This window comes from Eriocheir sinensis, chromosome 21 (genome assembly GCF_024679095.1).
Source record: "Eriocheir sinensis breed Jianghai 21 chromosome 21, ASM2467909v1, whole genome shotgun sequence".
Lineage (NCBI taxonomy): Eukaryota > Metazoa > Arthropoda > Malacostraca > Decapoda > Varunidae > Eriocheir > Eriocheir sinensis.
Genome location: NC_066529.1, coordinates 3,575,484 through 3,592,403, shown reverse-complemented (window position 1 = coordinate 3,592,403; position 16,920 = coordinate 3,575,484). Strand labels below are relative to the sequence as shown.

At 43.4% G+C, this 16,920-nt stretch overlaps 1 protein-coding gene across 1 annotated transcript in view; it reads left to right on the top strand.

Annotated features, from left to right (window-relative positions):
• LOC127001530 (A disintegrin and metalloproteinase with thrombospondin motifs adt-1-like) overlaps positions 1–16,920 on the top strand; it is a 50,473-nt gene that overhangs the window by 15,026 nt on the left and 18,527 nt on the right. The window contains exon 2 of the mRNA XM_050866151.1: positions 10,312–10,487. Coding sequence (XP_050722108.1) covers positions 10,383–10,487 — 105 coding nt within the window. The 5' untranslated portion in view covers positions 10,312–10,382. The remainder of the gene's footprint in view (positions 1–10,311; positions 10,488–16,920) is intronic.

The following is a 16,920-nucleotide window of genomic DNA, read 5'->3' as shown; positions in this document are numbered from 1 at the left end:
ATTATTAACAAAACGGTTCAACTCCTTTGTTACCTTCCACACACCTCACCTCCAATTATTTTTTTCTAGACATGTTTGCGAATAACTATTACTAACGGAGAACGGCTTTCCCCTTCCATGAATTCTGCACACTTAACCTCCAACAACTTTTTCATTGCCTATTTTTAAACCATAGTATATCGAACAAAGAAAACCGATACTTTGGATGCAGACATTAACCCGTGATAGCGGTTCGTGGAAAGCTCGTAGGCAACTGGACCTGGCATAAGGATATTGTTTAAAGTGTGATGTCAAGGGAATGAATGGAGTAGGAAGGGATAGTTTGACAGTTCGTAATACGGCCGATAGTCTTCAACATGCAGTCCATCAGGAGTCTCAGAAACACACACACACACACACACACACACACACACACACACACACACACACACACACACACACACACACACACACACACACACACACACACACACACACACACACACACACACACGAAAAGAGATTGTATGTATTCCAGATAATCTTCGGTTCTCATAAACTATCAATGTGTGAAAATGAAAAGAAGACCACACGGAAGTCAAATAAAAAGTAACCATGTGCAACGGAAAGTAACGAGACAGGATGAAATAACGAGAAAAAAAAACGAAAACTAGAACAGGGAGAAGACTCAAGGCTCAAGGAAAGGATGATAGCACCTCGCATGTGGGGAGGAGGAAAGGAGAAGAGGAAGAGGAGGGGGTGAGAGAAGAAGGAGACGAGAGGAAGCGAGAGTGACTAAGAAGAGTGAATCAGAGTGGGGAAGGGAAAGGGAGGGAGAGGGAGAGGGAGAAGGAGATGAGAGGAGGAAAGAAAAAGTGGAGGGAGAGAAGGAGGGTAAAAGAAGGGGAGAAGAGAAGATGCGAGGAGGTAGATGGGAGTTAGAGAGGGGAAGGAAAAGTGGAGAAAGAGGAAGGGAGTAAGAGAAGAAGGGGGAGGAAATGAGAGGAGGTAAGAAGGGGGTGAGAGGGAAAAAGGAAAAGTGGAGGGAGAGAAGGAGAGAAGATATGAGAGGAAGCAAGAAGAGTGAGAGGAAGGAGAGAGGGGGGAAGGAAAAGTAGAGGGAGAGGAAGGGGAATATAAGAAGAAGGGGGAGGGAAGAGAAGATGAGAGGAGGTAAGAGGAAGAGGTAAAGGGAGAAAGGAGAAGTGGAGGGAGAGGTAGGGGAGTATAAGAAGGGGGAGGGAAGAGAAGATGAGGGGAGGTAAGACGGGGGAGGGGGGTGAGATGAAGGGGGTTAAGATGGGGGGGGGGGGGGCCCGAGAGGGAAATTATAGCCGCGAAAACCAAGAAGCAAAACACAGCAAGGACACGACGTTTTTATGGTCATCACACCCCCTCGCGAGACTGCTTCTTATCCTTCATTTCGTCTCTCTCTCTCTCTCTCTCTCTCTCTCTCTCTCTCTCTCTCTCTCTCTCTCTCTCTCTGTCTCTCTCTGTCTCTCTGTCACTGTCTCTGTCTCTCTGTTTCCCTGTTTTTGTCTGTCTGTCTCTGTCCCTACGTCCTCTTCCTTTCCCTTATCCAATTTCGGGTTTTCCTTTCCTTGTCCTATCTCCTTCCCATCCCCTTTCCTCCTCACCCTCCATCCTCCTTCCCCTTCCCATTTCAATCACCCATCACCCTCTCTCCCCTTCCCTTCCTTAGTCTACTTCCCTCTTTCCCCCTTCCTCGTCCCGTTTAAAGCCCACCCCCCTCTCCCCTCCGTCAACAATTTCTCCTGGCCATGAAATAGACAGATAAAAAGTGAAAATAGGGTTTGTCTCCTTTTCTACTTTTGTGGACATTTTTTTTTTGTCGAGTATTGTTGTGGCGGGAGTGTCGTTAATGTGTGTGTGTTGGGGGGAAGGGGAGTGTGTGTGTGTGTGTGTGTGTGTGTGTGTGTGTGTGTGTGTGTGTGTGTGTGTGTGTGTGTGTGTGTGTTTCTTTGTTGTTTACTGTAATCTTCCGTAAACAAAACATGAACCGCAATGCGTACGAAATACACAACTCATGTCCTGTAGGGTACACACACTCACACTCACACTCACACACACACACACACACACACACACACACACACACCAATACACATACTTTTCCACTTTTCCTATACTTAAAACATGTAGCAAAGCAGAAAAAAACATGGAAATTCAAACAGGGAAGCATTTCTTATTTTTATTACCACGAATATGTGTGTGTGTGTGTGTGTGTGTGTGTGTGTGTGTGTGTGTGTGTGTGTGTGTGTGTGTGTGTGTGTTTCTACTGCTCTTTCAAGGCCTCTCATTGGTCGGTTTTGTGTGACGTCACCATACCCTTTCCACCAATAGCTTTCACGTCTGGTCAACTTCCCCGTGATGGTGCCACGCCCCCGCCACAACGCCACAGTTAACGCCGCCACGAGCACGCTCCTTTCCCTTCCCTAACCTAATTTTACTATAACTCATTCACGCCTCCACCACTACTAACACAACCAAGTCTTAACACCACTCAACCTACATCCTCGCTAACATGCTTCCATTAAACCTCTCAACCCTCCATGTAAGTCCTCTCTTTCTTCCATACTCCACAGCCTCCATTTTTTTCCAGCTTTTTATCATCATCCTTTCCCCTAAACACTCAAACTTTTTCTCTCCTTTTATCCCTCATTTCCAGGCCATCGTCTCTTCAACATCCCTTCCTCTCCGATTTTCACACCCCAAACGACCCCCTAATTCATAAGTTTACAGTGACCCTACAATCCTTCCTCATCCTTCAACTCATATACCCCTTCTACTGTACACTCCCTTCCCTCCTTCCTGTCTTTCCTATCCAAAGCACCTCACATTATTCTCACCAGGATCACCTCTCACTCGTATTTAACCCCTTTTGCCCTTTCCAAATACTCCCTCCACCAATCACCCTTTCATTTACCTCAATATAACCCCTTCCTAGGCCTCCTCAACTGTCATCACTTACCTTTTCTTTCACTCAACCTAGAGGCGCGTGACCATAAACTCGTACCTTTAAACTTGACCTCTACGTCCACCTCTGCTTTCAACCCTCCAGCTTCTATATTGATCCACCTTCCATCCATTTACCACTCCACTCTGTCCTTCCCCAAACCACTTCCACCTCTACTTTCAACCCTCCAGCCTCCATCGCAATCCACTCTCCATCCATCTATCTATTCACCCTACTCTACTGACACTTCCCTAAAATCTAACCTTTCACAGCTTCCTAATACACGCCTTTTATGAAAGTTCCTGTTGCTACCCTCCTCTCCACTTTGCGCCTCCACCATTACCCCCGCCCCCCCCACCATTATCCTCCCGAAAGCATGCATGACCTTCAACAAGCATACATAACATATACACAAATTACTATCGCTAATACACCATGAACTTTCCTGCTTGATAACCTTGTAAATGTTCGCTGACATACACTTGGAAAAATACGTGCATGCATACATTCATAAATACCTATCTACATACCCACATACATACATACATAGATATACATGAATAAATTTAGACATATATAAGAAGAAATAGGGAGATAGAGAGACATAGACATTCATACACAGACAGACAGACGCAAACAGGGACACACACACACACACACACACACACACACACACTCATAAACACGCAAGGTCTCCAGCAAATTAGCATCAACAACAACAACAACAACAAGGGCGGACTGTCATTATACACAAAACAAATGCATGTGAAAATAGATAATAATAGTAATAATAATAGTAATAATAATAATAATAATAATAATAATAATGACGGCAACACTTAAAGTAAAATCAAGGCTTCAGTAATGGGACAGCTCATTTGTGTTGCAATAAAAGCCATTGACTGTGACATCCGCTACTGTTTTCCTTTTTTATGTACGAGCGAGCGAGCGAGCGAGAGAGAGAGAGAGAGAGAGAGAGAGAGAGAGAGAGAGAGAGAGAGAGAGAGAGAGAGAGAGAGAGAGAGAGAGAGAGAGAGAGAATAGGCAAGATACAGACAGACAGACATCACTAAAAACACCTCATTCTTCCACTCATACAGATTCACGTTACACACACACACACACACACACACACACACACTTTCCACTTTTGAGCAGAGTTTCGCCTCAAAAGAGAGAACAAAACCCCACCAAAAGAAAGAGTCGAAAATCGCCCCAAAACGCAGAGATGCAGATCGAGAGAGCCGGAGGGAAAGTGGCGGGTAATTTGAGCTAAAAACTGAGGGCAATTATCACGGCCACGACACTGGATGACGGGAGAGAGTGTGAGAGGCGAGGGAGAGGGAGAGTAGTGGTGGTGGGAGGAAGAGAAGGGAGTGAGGAGATGGATATTGGGGAAGACGGGAGTGCGTGTGAGTGTGCATGGAGGGAGAGGGAGAAGAGTCGGAAGAAGGAAGGAAGCGAGAGAGGAAGGAATAGAAAACGGACTACAGGTGAATTTACGAGTATATTGGAGGAGATTGAAATAAGAAAGAGGTAGAGACAGATATAAGAGAAAGGGAAAGAGAGTGAGAGTGACTTCATGAGAGGGAGAGGGGAGTCAGAGAGAGAGAGAGAGGGATGCTGGTGGTTGAGGAAGGGAGAGAAGAGAGCGAGATGGATATTGAGGGAAAAGTGAGAGGGAGAAGGGTATTGAAAAGGCAAGGGAAAGACGAGTGGAAAGGAGGGGAGAGGGAGAGGAAGGAAGAGGGAATGGATTACGTGTGAGGGTATGCTGGGAAAGGATTGACATTAGGGAGAGGGAGGGAGAAAGGGAAGGAGAGAGAGGGGAAGGGAGAGAGAGAGAGAGAGAGAGGATAAAGAAATAAGGAAAAGGTGTAAAAAAAAATAAAAAAAAAAAAAAATAAAAGAGGAGCAGATTAGCGTAGATTTGATATAAAGGTGTAAGGAAGAGAGGAAAAGAGGAGGAGGAGAGCGTGGTGTGGACAAGAGTGGAAGAGGATGTGGATGAGGAAAATGAGAGAAGGAGAAAGCGGAGAAGGAGGAAAAAAAGGGATAGAGGAGGGAAGGAGAAGGAAGATGAGGAAGAGAGAGAAAATACGATATAAATGCAAAATAACAAAAAAAGAAAACTAAAAGAATGAAAATTAATAAAAGACAAAAAAAAAAAGCAAGGAAGATAAGAAGCTAAAAGGAAGAAGAGAGAAAGAGGAAGAAAGAATTGATTGAATGGAGCAGGTATGAGGAAGACAAGGTGGAGGAGGAAGGAGGAAGAGAGAAGGGAGGAGGAGGAAGAAGATGAGGGAGAGGAAGAGGATTGGAGAGTATTAAGGTGGAGGAGGAGGAAGGAGGAAGAGAGAAAGGAGGAGGAGGAAGAAGATGAGGGAGAGGAAGGATGAAAGAGTATGAAGGTGGAGGAGGAGGAAGGAGGAAGAGAGAAAGGAAGAGGAGGAAGAGAAGGGAGGAGGAGGAAGAAGATGAGGAAGAGAAAGTAGTAACAAACGAAGGCAGGAAGGCAAAACGAGGGAGCATAAAAGTTAAGTACAAAAAACGGAAGTAACAGTTAAGAGTAATAAGAAAATGATGATAATGTAATTTTTTAAGGTAGACTCAAGACTGTGAAACGTAACATCAGGTGGTGGTATTTTGCGGTGGAGGAGGAAGGAGAAGAGGAAGAAGAAGAAGAAGAGGAAAAGGAAGAGGAAGTGGAGGAAGAATACGATGATGATGATGATGATAAATTAAGAAGACAAAGAGAGAGAGAAGAATAAGAAACAAACAGCGATGAAGAAAAAGAAGAAAATTAACGAAGTAGAGAAAAAAATATCAAGAATGAAGAAACATATTAAAGAATGAAAGGAAGAAAGAGCGGAAGAAAAATAAGAAAAGGAAGAAAATATATGAAAAAAATGAGAAATGCAGATAAATAACAACAATAACAACAACAACAATTATCACAACTACTACTACTACTTCTACCAACAACAACAACAACAACAGGTAGCAAAAGATAGAGTACGCACACAGAGGAACTTCATCAGGAACAGTTACCAAAGCCATAAAGCCAATAAAACAGTTTCCCCCCCATAATAACACCCTCTCATTTTATCTTTCTCACGGCTGGGAACGCACACGCTTGCTCTACGGGCCGGTGCGGGGCGAGGCGGGAGGACGGAAGGAAGGGTTGAGGGGACCAGGTGGCTCAGATGATTACAGGTGGACAGTTAGATCACGAAAAAGACCTTACTTCCTTGTCTATTACCTCCCATTTTCTCTCTCTAGCTGACCACTGGGAACATACGGAGTGTAGATGTGATGGATTGATTGATGGAGAGACTTGAGAGAGAGAGAGGAAGATATAGAAAGAGAGAACTTACTTCCTTATCGATTATCTCCCATTTTCTTTCTCTAGCTGACCACTGGGAACATACGGAAAGTGGAGATGTGATGGATTGATTGATGGAGAGACTTGAGAGAGAGAGAGGAAGATATAGAAAGAGAGAGAACAACTTACTTCCTTATCAATTATCTCCCATTTTCTCTCTCTAGCTGACCACTGGGAACATACGGAAAGTGGAGATGTGATGGATTGATTGATGGAGAGACTGAGAAAGAGAGAGGAAGATATAGAAAGAGAGAGAACAACTTACTTCCTTATCAATTATCTCCCATTTTCTTTCTCTAGCTGACCACTGGGAACATACGGAGAGTGTAGATGTGATGGATTGATTGATGGAGAGAATTGAGAGAGAAGGAAAGATACAGAAAGAGATAAAAGAACTTATTTATCTATTACCTCCCATTTTCTCTCTCTAACTGACCACTGAGATCATACGGAAAGTGGAGATGTGAGGGATGGATTGATGGATAGAGACAGAGAAAGAGAGAGTGAGATAGAGAATGGTGGGGCGGAAAAGAACTTCAATACCTATCATCTTCCATTTTCTTTCTTTCTGACCACTGGGAACATACGGAAAGTGAAGATGTAAAAGATTGATAGAGAGATTGAGAGAGAGATAGAAGGAGAGGGGGATGGGCAAAGAGAGAGAGAGAGAGAGAGAGAGAATGGCGTAGGAGAGGAAACGGAAGTAACAGTTTTCAGTTGCAACACGATGAAGTAATTCTCGTAACAGGTTCAATTATCTCGTCCGTTGTTAAATCTTTCTAGCTGTCAACACAAATACGGTTAGGGAGAGAGAAATAGACAGATGGATAGACGGAGAAAGAGAGAGAAAGAGGAGGAGGTAACAACTTAACAATGGAGATTTCTAACGATTCATTTACATTTTCTTCTTTCGTCACTTCTCCTTTACGCTGTCTTCCTAAAATCGGGGGTTGACGCTATTTTTTTTTTTGGGGGGGGGGGGGCGACTTGGGGTCAGGCTCATCGAATCCCTTTTCTAACGTCACGCAGCGGAACTAAATCACTAAATAGGGTTCGAATCACCTTGTTCCGGATCGTTACTTCGAAGCTTGACTAACTTACAGCCACCGCACCCACTCTCGCCATTAGCCATTGTTGGAATCGTGCCCTTAACTCGAAAAGGAAAGTGTGTGTGTGTGTGTGTGTGTGTGTGTGTGTGTAGAGGGGAGGCTGGGGAAGGGAAGCGGAAGTGAGAGTTTAAAGATGTAAGATGATGATAGGGTGTGTGAGGGCTTTCGTAACCTTCCCTCCTACTGACGCACTGCACAGAAACATCACATAACAGGCTGGAGATGAAGGAAGGAGTGAAGGGAAGGAGGGATGCGGGGAACACAAATCGTAACCTTCCCTCCTACTGACGCACTGCACAGGAACATCACATAACAGCTTGGAGAAGAAGAAATGAGTGAAGAGAAGGAGGGATGCGGGGAACACAAATCGTAACCTTCCCTCCTACTGACGCACTGCACAGGAACATCACATAGCAGACTGGAGATGAAGGAAGGAGTGAAGGGAAGGAGGGATGCGGGGAACACAAATCGTAACCTTCCCTCCTACTGACGCACTGCAGAGAAACATCACATAACAGGCTGGAGATGAAGGAAGGAGTGAAGGGAAGGAAGGATGCGGGGAACAGAAATAAACACTGGAATCTGCAAAACTATGATTGATTATCGCTCTTAGTTTATTTATTTTTTCTCTGTAATTGATACAAGACAATAAATGCGCAAGATAAGATGGTTAGAGTGTGATGGTGAACAAAAGACAAGAGGAAGAATAAGAAACCAAAACGTCAAGAAAACAAGAAAAAAAATTGAGAAAGCCGAAAAAGAGGAAAAAGAAGGAAGAGGTCAAGAAGATTAAGAATAAAAAGAAGTCAAGAGGAGAGAGAAGCCAATAAGAAGTAATAAAGAATGGCAGCATCAGTGACAACAACAAGCAACAGCAACAACAACAAGCTCCTCCACATAGAAGAAAAAATGGGGTCAGGCTTACATGCAAACCGAGGAAAACAATGACGCTTCTATCACACACGACGAGGGGAGAAAGGGAAGAAAGAAAGGCGTTTACATAAGAGATTGCCACAGAGGAAGAAAAAAATAAACGGGGAGGAAGAGACTCCACCCACATCCACGCACCCAGACACCCACACCTACACCCACCCACTCAGACACACCTACAGCCACATCTACCCACCCAGACACATCCACATCCACTTAAAAAAAAAAAAAAAAAAAAAAGCCCGCTACTTACTGCTCCTAATAAAAACCTAATAAAACCTACACTTCCAACACCACCTTTGCACACACACACACACCTACACAAACTATCACTTACCTCTCTTTCCACCTCTCCTTTCTGCGTCTCCTTCATGTAGTATTTGAGGCGAAGGACAGAAGGGACGTGTTTGTCCAGATTCGTGTGGCGGTCTAGCGGAGGAAGCATCAAGTCCTGTCCTTTAGATGCGCTCCCTCCCTCTGCTCCTCTTCTTCTCTCTACCAGTTCGAATAAGGAGGCATCGAGGTCTCATTCGAATTAGAGGTTGTTCAGCTTAAATTGTTCCCGAGTAATAATCTGTTAAAGGAGAAAGGGAGAAGGTAGGGAAGGGGAAGGAAGGAGACATAGAGGAATAGAAACACTACCCTTCAAATGTGTGTGTGTGTGTGTGTGTGTGTGTGTGTGTGTGTGTCCAGCAATTGTCTTTCGGGTCGTCGACTTGTGTGTGCGGATGGATAATACAGGCCGTGGGCGGGGTGGGCGGGGAGGGCGGATGGGCGGGCGTGCCTTCACAGACACCCCCTACGTTGCCCACACCCCGACGCTTCCCTTACCGTCCACCACGCTAACTCTTCCCTCAACTTCCCATCCCGCCTTAACACCCATACCCCACTAACTTTACTCACGCACTGCAACGCCCTAGACCAGTTCACTACCTACCTCCCATACTCACTACCCCTAAATCTACCCACTCCAATAACCCACTCACTTAATCTTCCATGCCACCCCACACATACCCATACCCATAGCTGTTTCCTTTACTGTTAAAAAAGTATATAAAAAAGAGGTAATTGGATAATGGTGAAGGAACAGTAGGGGGGGGGGGGGGGAAGATAGTAGAAGTATAGTTGTATGGTGAAGCATGTTACCCCCTCGAGAGTTCACGTACCTTCCCAGTTCTCGCCATGTACAACGCCCTTACGTCTTTTTTCAGTATGCCTCACCCCTCCTCCACCCTCCTCCTGCCTAGTGTCTGCCATCTCATCTCCTCTGTCTCCCGCCCACGACTCGCCCCCCACAAAGCCGATGACCCCCTGCGAGGTTATGAATGCGTTACGACATCTGAATAACAAACAGCGTGCGCGGAAATGTGTTGGATTTTTTTTGAAGGGTATTTGTCCTTTTTGTCCTTTGCTCAGTTTAGGAGAAGCGAGAAGCGTGAACTTTTATTTCTATTCAAGGTCATATGTTCATTTTGCGATCAGTTCCGATAATATTAGCATGCCGGATCCACTTCCCCACGCGCGGTTAATTAACGGCTACCTCCAACATACTAATTTCCTGTCCTTATTAGTATTCCGCGACTGTGCCTGGACGAGAAATATATAAATGAAGTATGTGGTCTTTAATGAAGGCAAAAAAATAGGTTACAGGTGTCGTTTTTTATTCTTTTTGTTGGTAATAGGTGACAGCTCTTAAACTTGGGAACTATAACTCAAATACAATTAACCTTTTCCTTATCCCTTTCCTCCTCTCCTCTCTCTCTTCCTTTACAATACTAAGATAAAGGAGTATTGTGATTATTACCTTACAGCCTCTCACGGGGGTAAACAAAAACAAGAAAGGTATGTAGTTAGCTATGACAGTAATTATGAAAATGGCGATGAAAATGATGTTGATGAAAATGTTGACGATAATGACGTTTCTTCCCCAGATGCTGTGACGGGCCTCGGACACCAATTCACCCACGCACCCACGCGCTCACCCACCCCCCTAGCCACCAACATGCCCCGTCGTTCCACCCAAACCCTCCCTCCGTCACCACAACGACCACCACTTCCACCGCCATTATTACTTCTGCTGTTATTAGGGCTTCTGACGGTGGCACAGGTAAGAGCATTGTTATAATCTTACCTGTCAAATTAACCGTGACAGGAATTATGGTGATGGACAGGTGAGGGGAGGAGGGCGTACAGGTGCATGATATGGGTAATGGAATGGATGTGATGAACGAGACTTGGGTGGTGTGTCCGGGTTAGTGTTGTCAATCGTAGGTGGAGGGAGAAGTGGATCCAGTCTAGTTCAGTCAATCCATATAGGAGGGGTGCTTACGGACTTTGTAGGTGGTGAGTTCAGTATACTTCAGTTAGTGGTACGGGCAGGTGGTACATTCAGTGGAGGCAAGTGGTACATTCAGACTAGGCAGATGGTACTTTAGTCACGGCAAATGGTACCAGTGTTTGTTATTTATATTCTATCCCTTGTCTTTTTTTTATGCATTTTTTCTATCATGAACTACAAGAGATTTACATAGATTTACATAGATATTTAGACTATACGAGAGAGAGAGAGAGAGAAAGCTATCTCACTCCTTTGTTCGTATGTTCTATAAATTAATTCCTCTTTTTTTTGTTTTTTATATAAATTTCCTCCCTCTCTCAGTCTCTTGCTTCCCTCCCTCCCCCCCCCATGCATTATTTTCTTTTATCTTTCATCTCTATCTCTCTCTCTCTCTCTCTCTCTCTCTCTCTCTCTCTCTCTCTCTCTCTTCGTTTCCTTCAATTCCTTCTCTTTAGTTTTTTTTCAGTTTCCTTTCCTTCTAAATCCTTCCCTCCATTCCATTCTTCCCTTCAGTCCTACTTCTCTTCCTCCCACTTTTCCTTTCCTTTCCACTTCTTCCCTACATCCCATTCCTCTCTATTTTCTCTTCAATTTCCTTTCGTTTCCACTCTTTTCCTTCATCTTATTCTTTTCTTCAGTTCCTCTTTTCCCTACCCTTTTCCTTTCCTTTCCCATTCCTTCCTTACCTCCAACATCTTCCCTCTCTCCATATCGCCCTTCGCTTTATCATTTTTCTCTTCCGTCCCACTCCCACAATCTTCCATAATCCCCCATTTCAATTCCTCATCTTTTCATCTCGCTCTTTTTTCCTCCCCACTTCATTCCTACACCCTAAGCCTTCCTTCTATTTTCCCTTTCCTTTCTCTTCCCTCCCCCTCCTTTCCGTCCATTCTATTCTATTTCTTCAATCTCTCTCCTCTTCCTTCCTATTCCATCCCTACGTCTATTACCTTCCCTCCCTCACTCACTACGTTCCTTCCCTTCATCTTTCCTCTCTTTTCTCCCTTCCCACACTCTTCTCTTTGTTTCTCTGCTCTTCTTTGTCTCAACTAAAGAAGAGATTTTCGAGTTTCATCACAACGGTTCGCTTTCTCTTCCTCTTTTTCTCTCTTTCGATTATTTTTACTCTTATTTTCCTTTTCTTTCTTTGTTTGGCTTTTTTCTTTCTTTCTGTCTTCTTCCTGTCTGGGTGTGTGAGGGGAGGGAAAGGAGGAGTGGTAGGGGAGGGGGAGGGGGAGGGAGAGGGGGAGGGGGAGGGGGAGTGTGTGTGTGTGTGTTCAATCTGTCTGTTTGTCTGTCTATCCATAATCTATCTACTCTAATGATCTTATCTATCTAATCTAATAACTGTCTATCTTTAATTCTGCCTATCTATCCTTAATCCTTTATCAATTCTCTCTCTCTCTCTCTCTCTCTCTCTCTCTCTCTCTCTCTCTCTCTCTCTCTCTCTCTCTCTCTCCAACGACGTGGATGTTGGACTCAATAACCGCATTAGTAAATTTGCAGACGACACAAAGATTGGTAACTCGGTTCTCACTGACGAAGACAGGCAAAGCCTCCAAGAGGATTTGCACAAAATTTCAGCTTGGTCGGATAGATGGGAGATGCCCTTTAACGTAGACAAGTGCCAGGTCCTTCAAGTTGGAACGAGGAATAAGAAGTTCGAATACGAAATGCGCGGCGTTAAACTCAAAAGCGTTCAATGCGTCAAAGACTTGGGGGTCAAAATCGCGTCAAACCTCAAATTCTCACAGCAATGCATCGATGCAGCAAATAAAGCGAACAGAATGTTGGGCTTCATTAAAAGAAACTTTGTATTCAAGAATAAAGATGTAATACTCCCGCTCTACAACAGTTTAGTCAGACCCCACTTGGAATATGCGGTACAGTTTTGGTCCCCCCACCATGCAAAGGATATTGCTAAATTAGAAGGTGTTCAGCGTCGGGCAACGAAAATGATCCCTTCCTTGCGCAACAAATCCTATGAAGAAAGGCTTTCTACCCTTAACATGTTCTCTCTTGAGAAACGTCGCCTCCGAGGAAAACTGATCGAATGTTTTAAAATACTTAATGGTTTCACGAATGTAGACAGATCAACATTGTTTATGATCGATGACAGTCTGCGCACGAGGAACAATGGCGTAAAACTCAGATGTAGACAAGTAAATTCAGACTGCACAAATTTTTCTTCACCAACGTTGTAGTGCGAGAATGGAATAAGCTTCCACCATCAGTGGTCCAGTGTAACACGATTGACTCCTTCAAAATAAGCTCGACCGTCACTTCCTTCAACTTAATATCAACTAGAGTAGAAGTGCAACGTTTTGGAGTCTTCTGATTAATGTAAAATCACTTAGGTTTAAGGACAGACCACCAAGTCTGGACCATGGGGTCTGTGTGGTCTGATTTTCTATGTAAATCTATGTAAATCTCTCTCTCTCTCTCTCTCTCTCTCTCTCTCTCTCTCTCTCTCTCTCTCTCTCTCTCTCTCTCTCTCTCTCTCTCCTCTCTCTCTCTCTCTCCCAACACAATGAACATCCGGACACACCTTTACCTCTTCTTAATGAGGCGCCCTCGGTAATTCTCTCCACAATTATCTCTCCTTCTCTCCCTCCTTCCTCCATCTCTCCTCCAATGTTCCTTCTATCACGTCTTTTACATCATTTTAGTCTCCCTCTTTGTCTCTCTAGCTATCTGTCTATCAGTCTATATATTTGTCTGTCTATTCGTCTATCTACCTATGTATCTGTCTATCTCTATCTATCTATTTTTTCTTATTTCACTTCTCGCCTCTACTTCTTTATCCTTATCTCTTTCCTTATCTTCATCTCTTCGTTTTATTGTTTCCTCCACTTAGCATCATATTTTACCCTCCTCCTGCCTCTCTGCTTCTCTTCTCTCCTCTCTTTGTCTCCACCCTCTCCTCCACTTACCTCCTTTGCTCCCTCATCTCTCCATCTCTATAGCTCTTTTACCTCCCTCTTACCTCCACCTTTGTTTCGATATCTTCATTTTGTTTAGTTCTTATTGCTAATTTTCCTTTATTTTTCCTTCCTTCTTTGCTTCTCTCTTTCTTGATGTGAACTCCCTCCCTCTCTTCCTCTCCTGTACTAAAAGCTTTCTTCTTCTTCTTCTTCTTCTCTCTCTCTCTCTCTAAATCTCTCTCTACATCTAAAACTCACTCGCTTTATTCGTATTTCTCTTTTAACATTCTTCTTCCTTTCTTTCAACATATTTTTTCCCTATTTTTCTGTTTTCTATTTTTCCTCTAATTACTGTCCTGTTCCATCCCTTTGTCTATTTACCAAACAAACATTTCCTTTTCCTTTCATCTCTCTCTCTCTCTCTCTCTCTCTCTCTCTCTCTCTCTCTCTCTCTCTCTCTCTCTCTCTCTCTCTCTCTCTCTCTCTCTCTCTCTCTCTCTCTCTCTCTCTCTCTCTCTCTCTCTCTCTCTCTCTCTCTCTCTCTCTCTCTCTCTCTCTCTCTCTCTCTCTCTCTCTCTCTCGCTAGCCGGAAGAGTCCCGTTCCTGCCCGGCTTGATAAAAGGGCGTGGCAGTGTTTTTTTTTTTGTGTTTGTTTGTTTGTATGTTCGTCATGTTTGTTGTTGTCAGGCAATAATGTAAAGTGTGTGTGTGTGTGTGTGTGTGTGTGTGTGTGTGTGTGTGTGTGTGTGTGTGTGTGTGTGTGTATACATAGATAACAAAAACTCTCTCTCTCTCTCTCTCTCTCTCTCTCTCTCTCTCTCTCTCTCTCTCTCTCTCTCTCTCTCTCTCTCTCTCTCTCTCTCTCTCTCTCTCTCTCTCTCTCTCTCTCTCTCTCTCTCTCTCTCTCTCTCTCAAGGAAAGACGGAATTAATAACGAATGACTATGAATGAATGAATGAATGAATGAAGGAATAAAAGATAATAAGATCAAAAGGAAAAGGGGAAGAAGAATAAGACAAGAAAAATAATAACGAAAGGAAAACCAAGAAAGTAAGAAATTGAAAAATGACCTTTCACGCTTCTTCATACCCCACGCTCTCTCTCTCTCTCTCTCTCTCTCTCTCTCTCTCTCTCTCTCTCTCTCTCTCTCTCTCTCTCTCTCTCTCTCTCTCTCTCTCTCTCTCTCTCTCTCTCTCTCTCTCTCTCTCTCTCTCTCTCTCTCTCTCTCTCTCTCTCTCTCTCTCTCTCTCTCTCTCTCTCTCTCTCTCTCTCTCTCTCTCTCTCTCTTCTTTCCTCTTCTCTCTTCCTCTCCTCTCTTCCTCTCCTCTCTCTCTCTCTCCCTTCTCTTCTCTTCCTCGTCCTTAATTTTTTTTCTATTCTGTCTCACTTCCCTTTTTACTAGTCGCCTTTTTCATCTTTTTTTTTATCTTTTATGTCCGATTTTTTTTAACCTTTCATTCCGTTTCTCTTTCCTCTTTCTCTCCCTCTTTTCTGTTTGTTCGAGTTATCTTCTAATTCCTTTGCTTGTTCACTTTCCCTTCTGTGTCTCTGCTCTTTTTTCTCCAGTCGCCTTTTTCATATTTTTTTCCCTTTTTTGTTTGACTTATCTCCTATTTCCTTCTTAATTTTATTCTTCTTGTCTCTCTCTTTCCTTTCTCTATTCACCTCTTGCCTCCTTTTTTCGTGTTCTTTCGTCTTCCCTTCTACTTCCTTTCTTTCGCTTTCTTTACACATATCAATCTATTTTTATCCCTGCTTTCCCTTTCCTCCCCAACCCTTCTCTCTCCCTCTACTTCTAATCAATCAATCTCCCCTTTGGTTTTTCCTTTTCTCCCTCCCTCCTTTTTCTTCCTCTCCATCCATTATCTCCTTTCGCTTCGCCCTTTCTCTTCTTTTTCTCCCTCCAGTCTCCAAGCATCCCAACTCTCTCTCTCTCTCTCTCTCTCTCTCTCTCTCTCTCTCTCTCTCTCTCTCTCTCTCTCTCATCCATGGAGAGAAATCTGGTTTAACGCTAAAATTAAGTATCTAGAACAAAAGAGGGAGAAAGGGAAGCAGAGGAGGAGGAAAGGAGGAAGGAAGCAAAGGGAGGGAAGGAGGGAGGGAAGAGAAGTTTGCACGCCGTGTCGAAACTCACTGGAAGAAGAAGACGAAGAAAAAAAAGACGGTCTGAAAGCGTGTCTATAAAAAAGTACATAAGAAAAAAACATCATCAGTATCATCAGCCCTTTCTAAATACGTAGTTCACTGTAGGGCCAAAAACCTTCTTACTGTTCTCCACCTCGCTTGCTAACATGCCGCATCCTGATCTGGTAAACGTTTTATCTTTATTTCTCTACCTGGTCCTCTGTTTGCCCAGACTTTAAGGGTCGTTTTACAAGACATATTGCCGCCCAAGAACACATATTTGACAAAGCTTTCGTAGGAGTTGTGGGCATTTCCAGGGGTAGTTTTATGACCCTGATGGTAGTGTGAGTCTTCTTCTGTACCATGAACCTGAAGAAACACATATTTGACAACGCTTTCGTAGGAGTTGTGGGCATTTCCAAGGGTAGTTTTATGACCCTGATGGTAGCGCGAGTCTTCTTCTGTACCATGAACCTGAAGAAACACTCATTAGAACACAACTAATCCCCTCTTTGACCTTTAGAAATAGGTGATGTGAGAAGCGAATGTCTTATTGTACCAATCTAAGAATTATTATCAGATAGCCTCCCTGGTATTTTGGTTCTTCACGTGTTGCTTGTTCTATGCATTATATGACCTGCCCAAGTTGATTTGTAGCTCATAATCGTCGTTAGAATATCCTCAACTTTTGTCTCGCTAATCCACGACGCTCCCTTCCTGGTGCTCCTTGTTATAACCAGCATTACCTTCCCAATTCCCTTTGTGCGCTTTCAGAAAACCACAATGGAGTAAAAAAAAAAGTTAATTGCGTAAAACAGTGTAGAATGAGAGAAAGCGAGTCCATAGGGTTGAGTGAATACAGTAAAACACACCAAAAAAATTAATATATGGGATTGTAACTCGTAAATAGTGAAAATATGAGAGAGAGAGAGAGAGAGAGAGAGAGAGAGAGAGAGAGAGAGAGAGAGAGAGAGAGAGAGAGAGAGAGAGAGAGAGAGAGAGAGAGAGAGAGAGAGAGAGAGAGAGAGAGAGAACAATAATAATAATAACAATAATAATAATAATAATAATAATAATAATAATAATAATAATAGTAATAATAATAATAATAATAATAATAATAATAATAATAATAATAATAATAATAATAATAA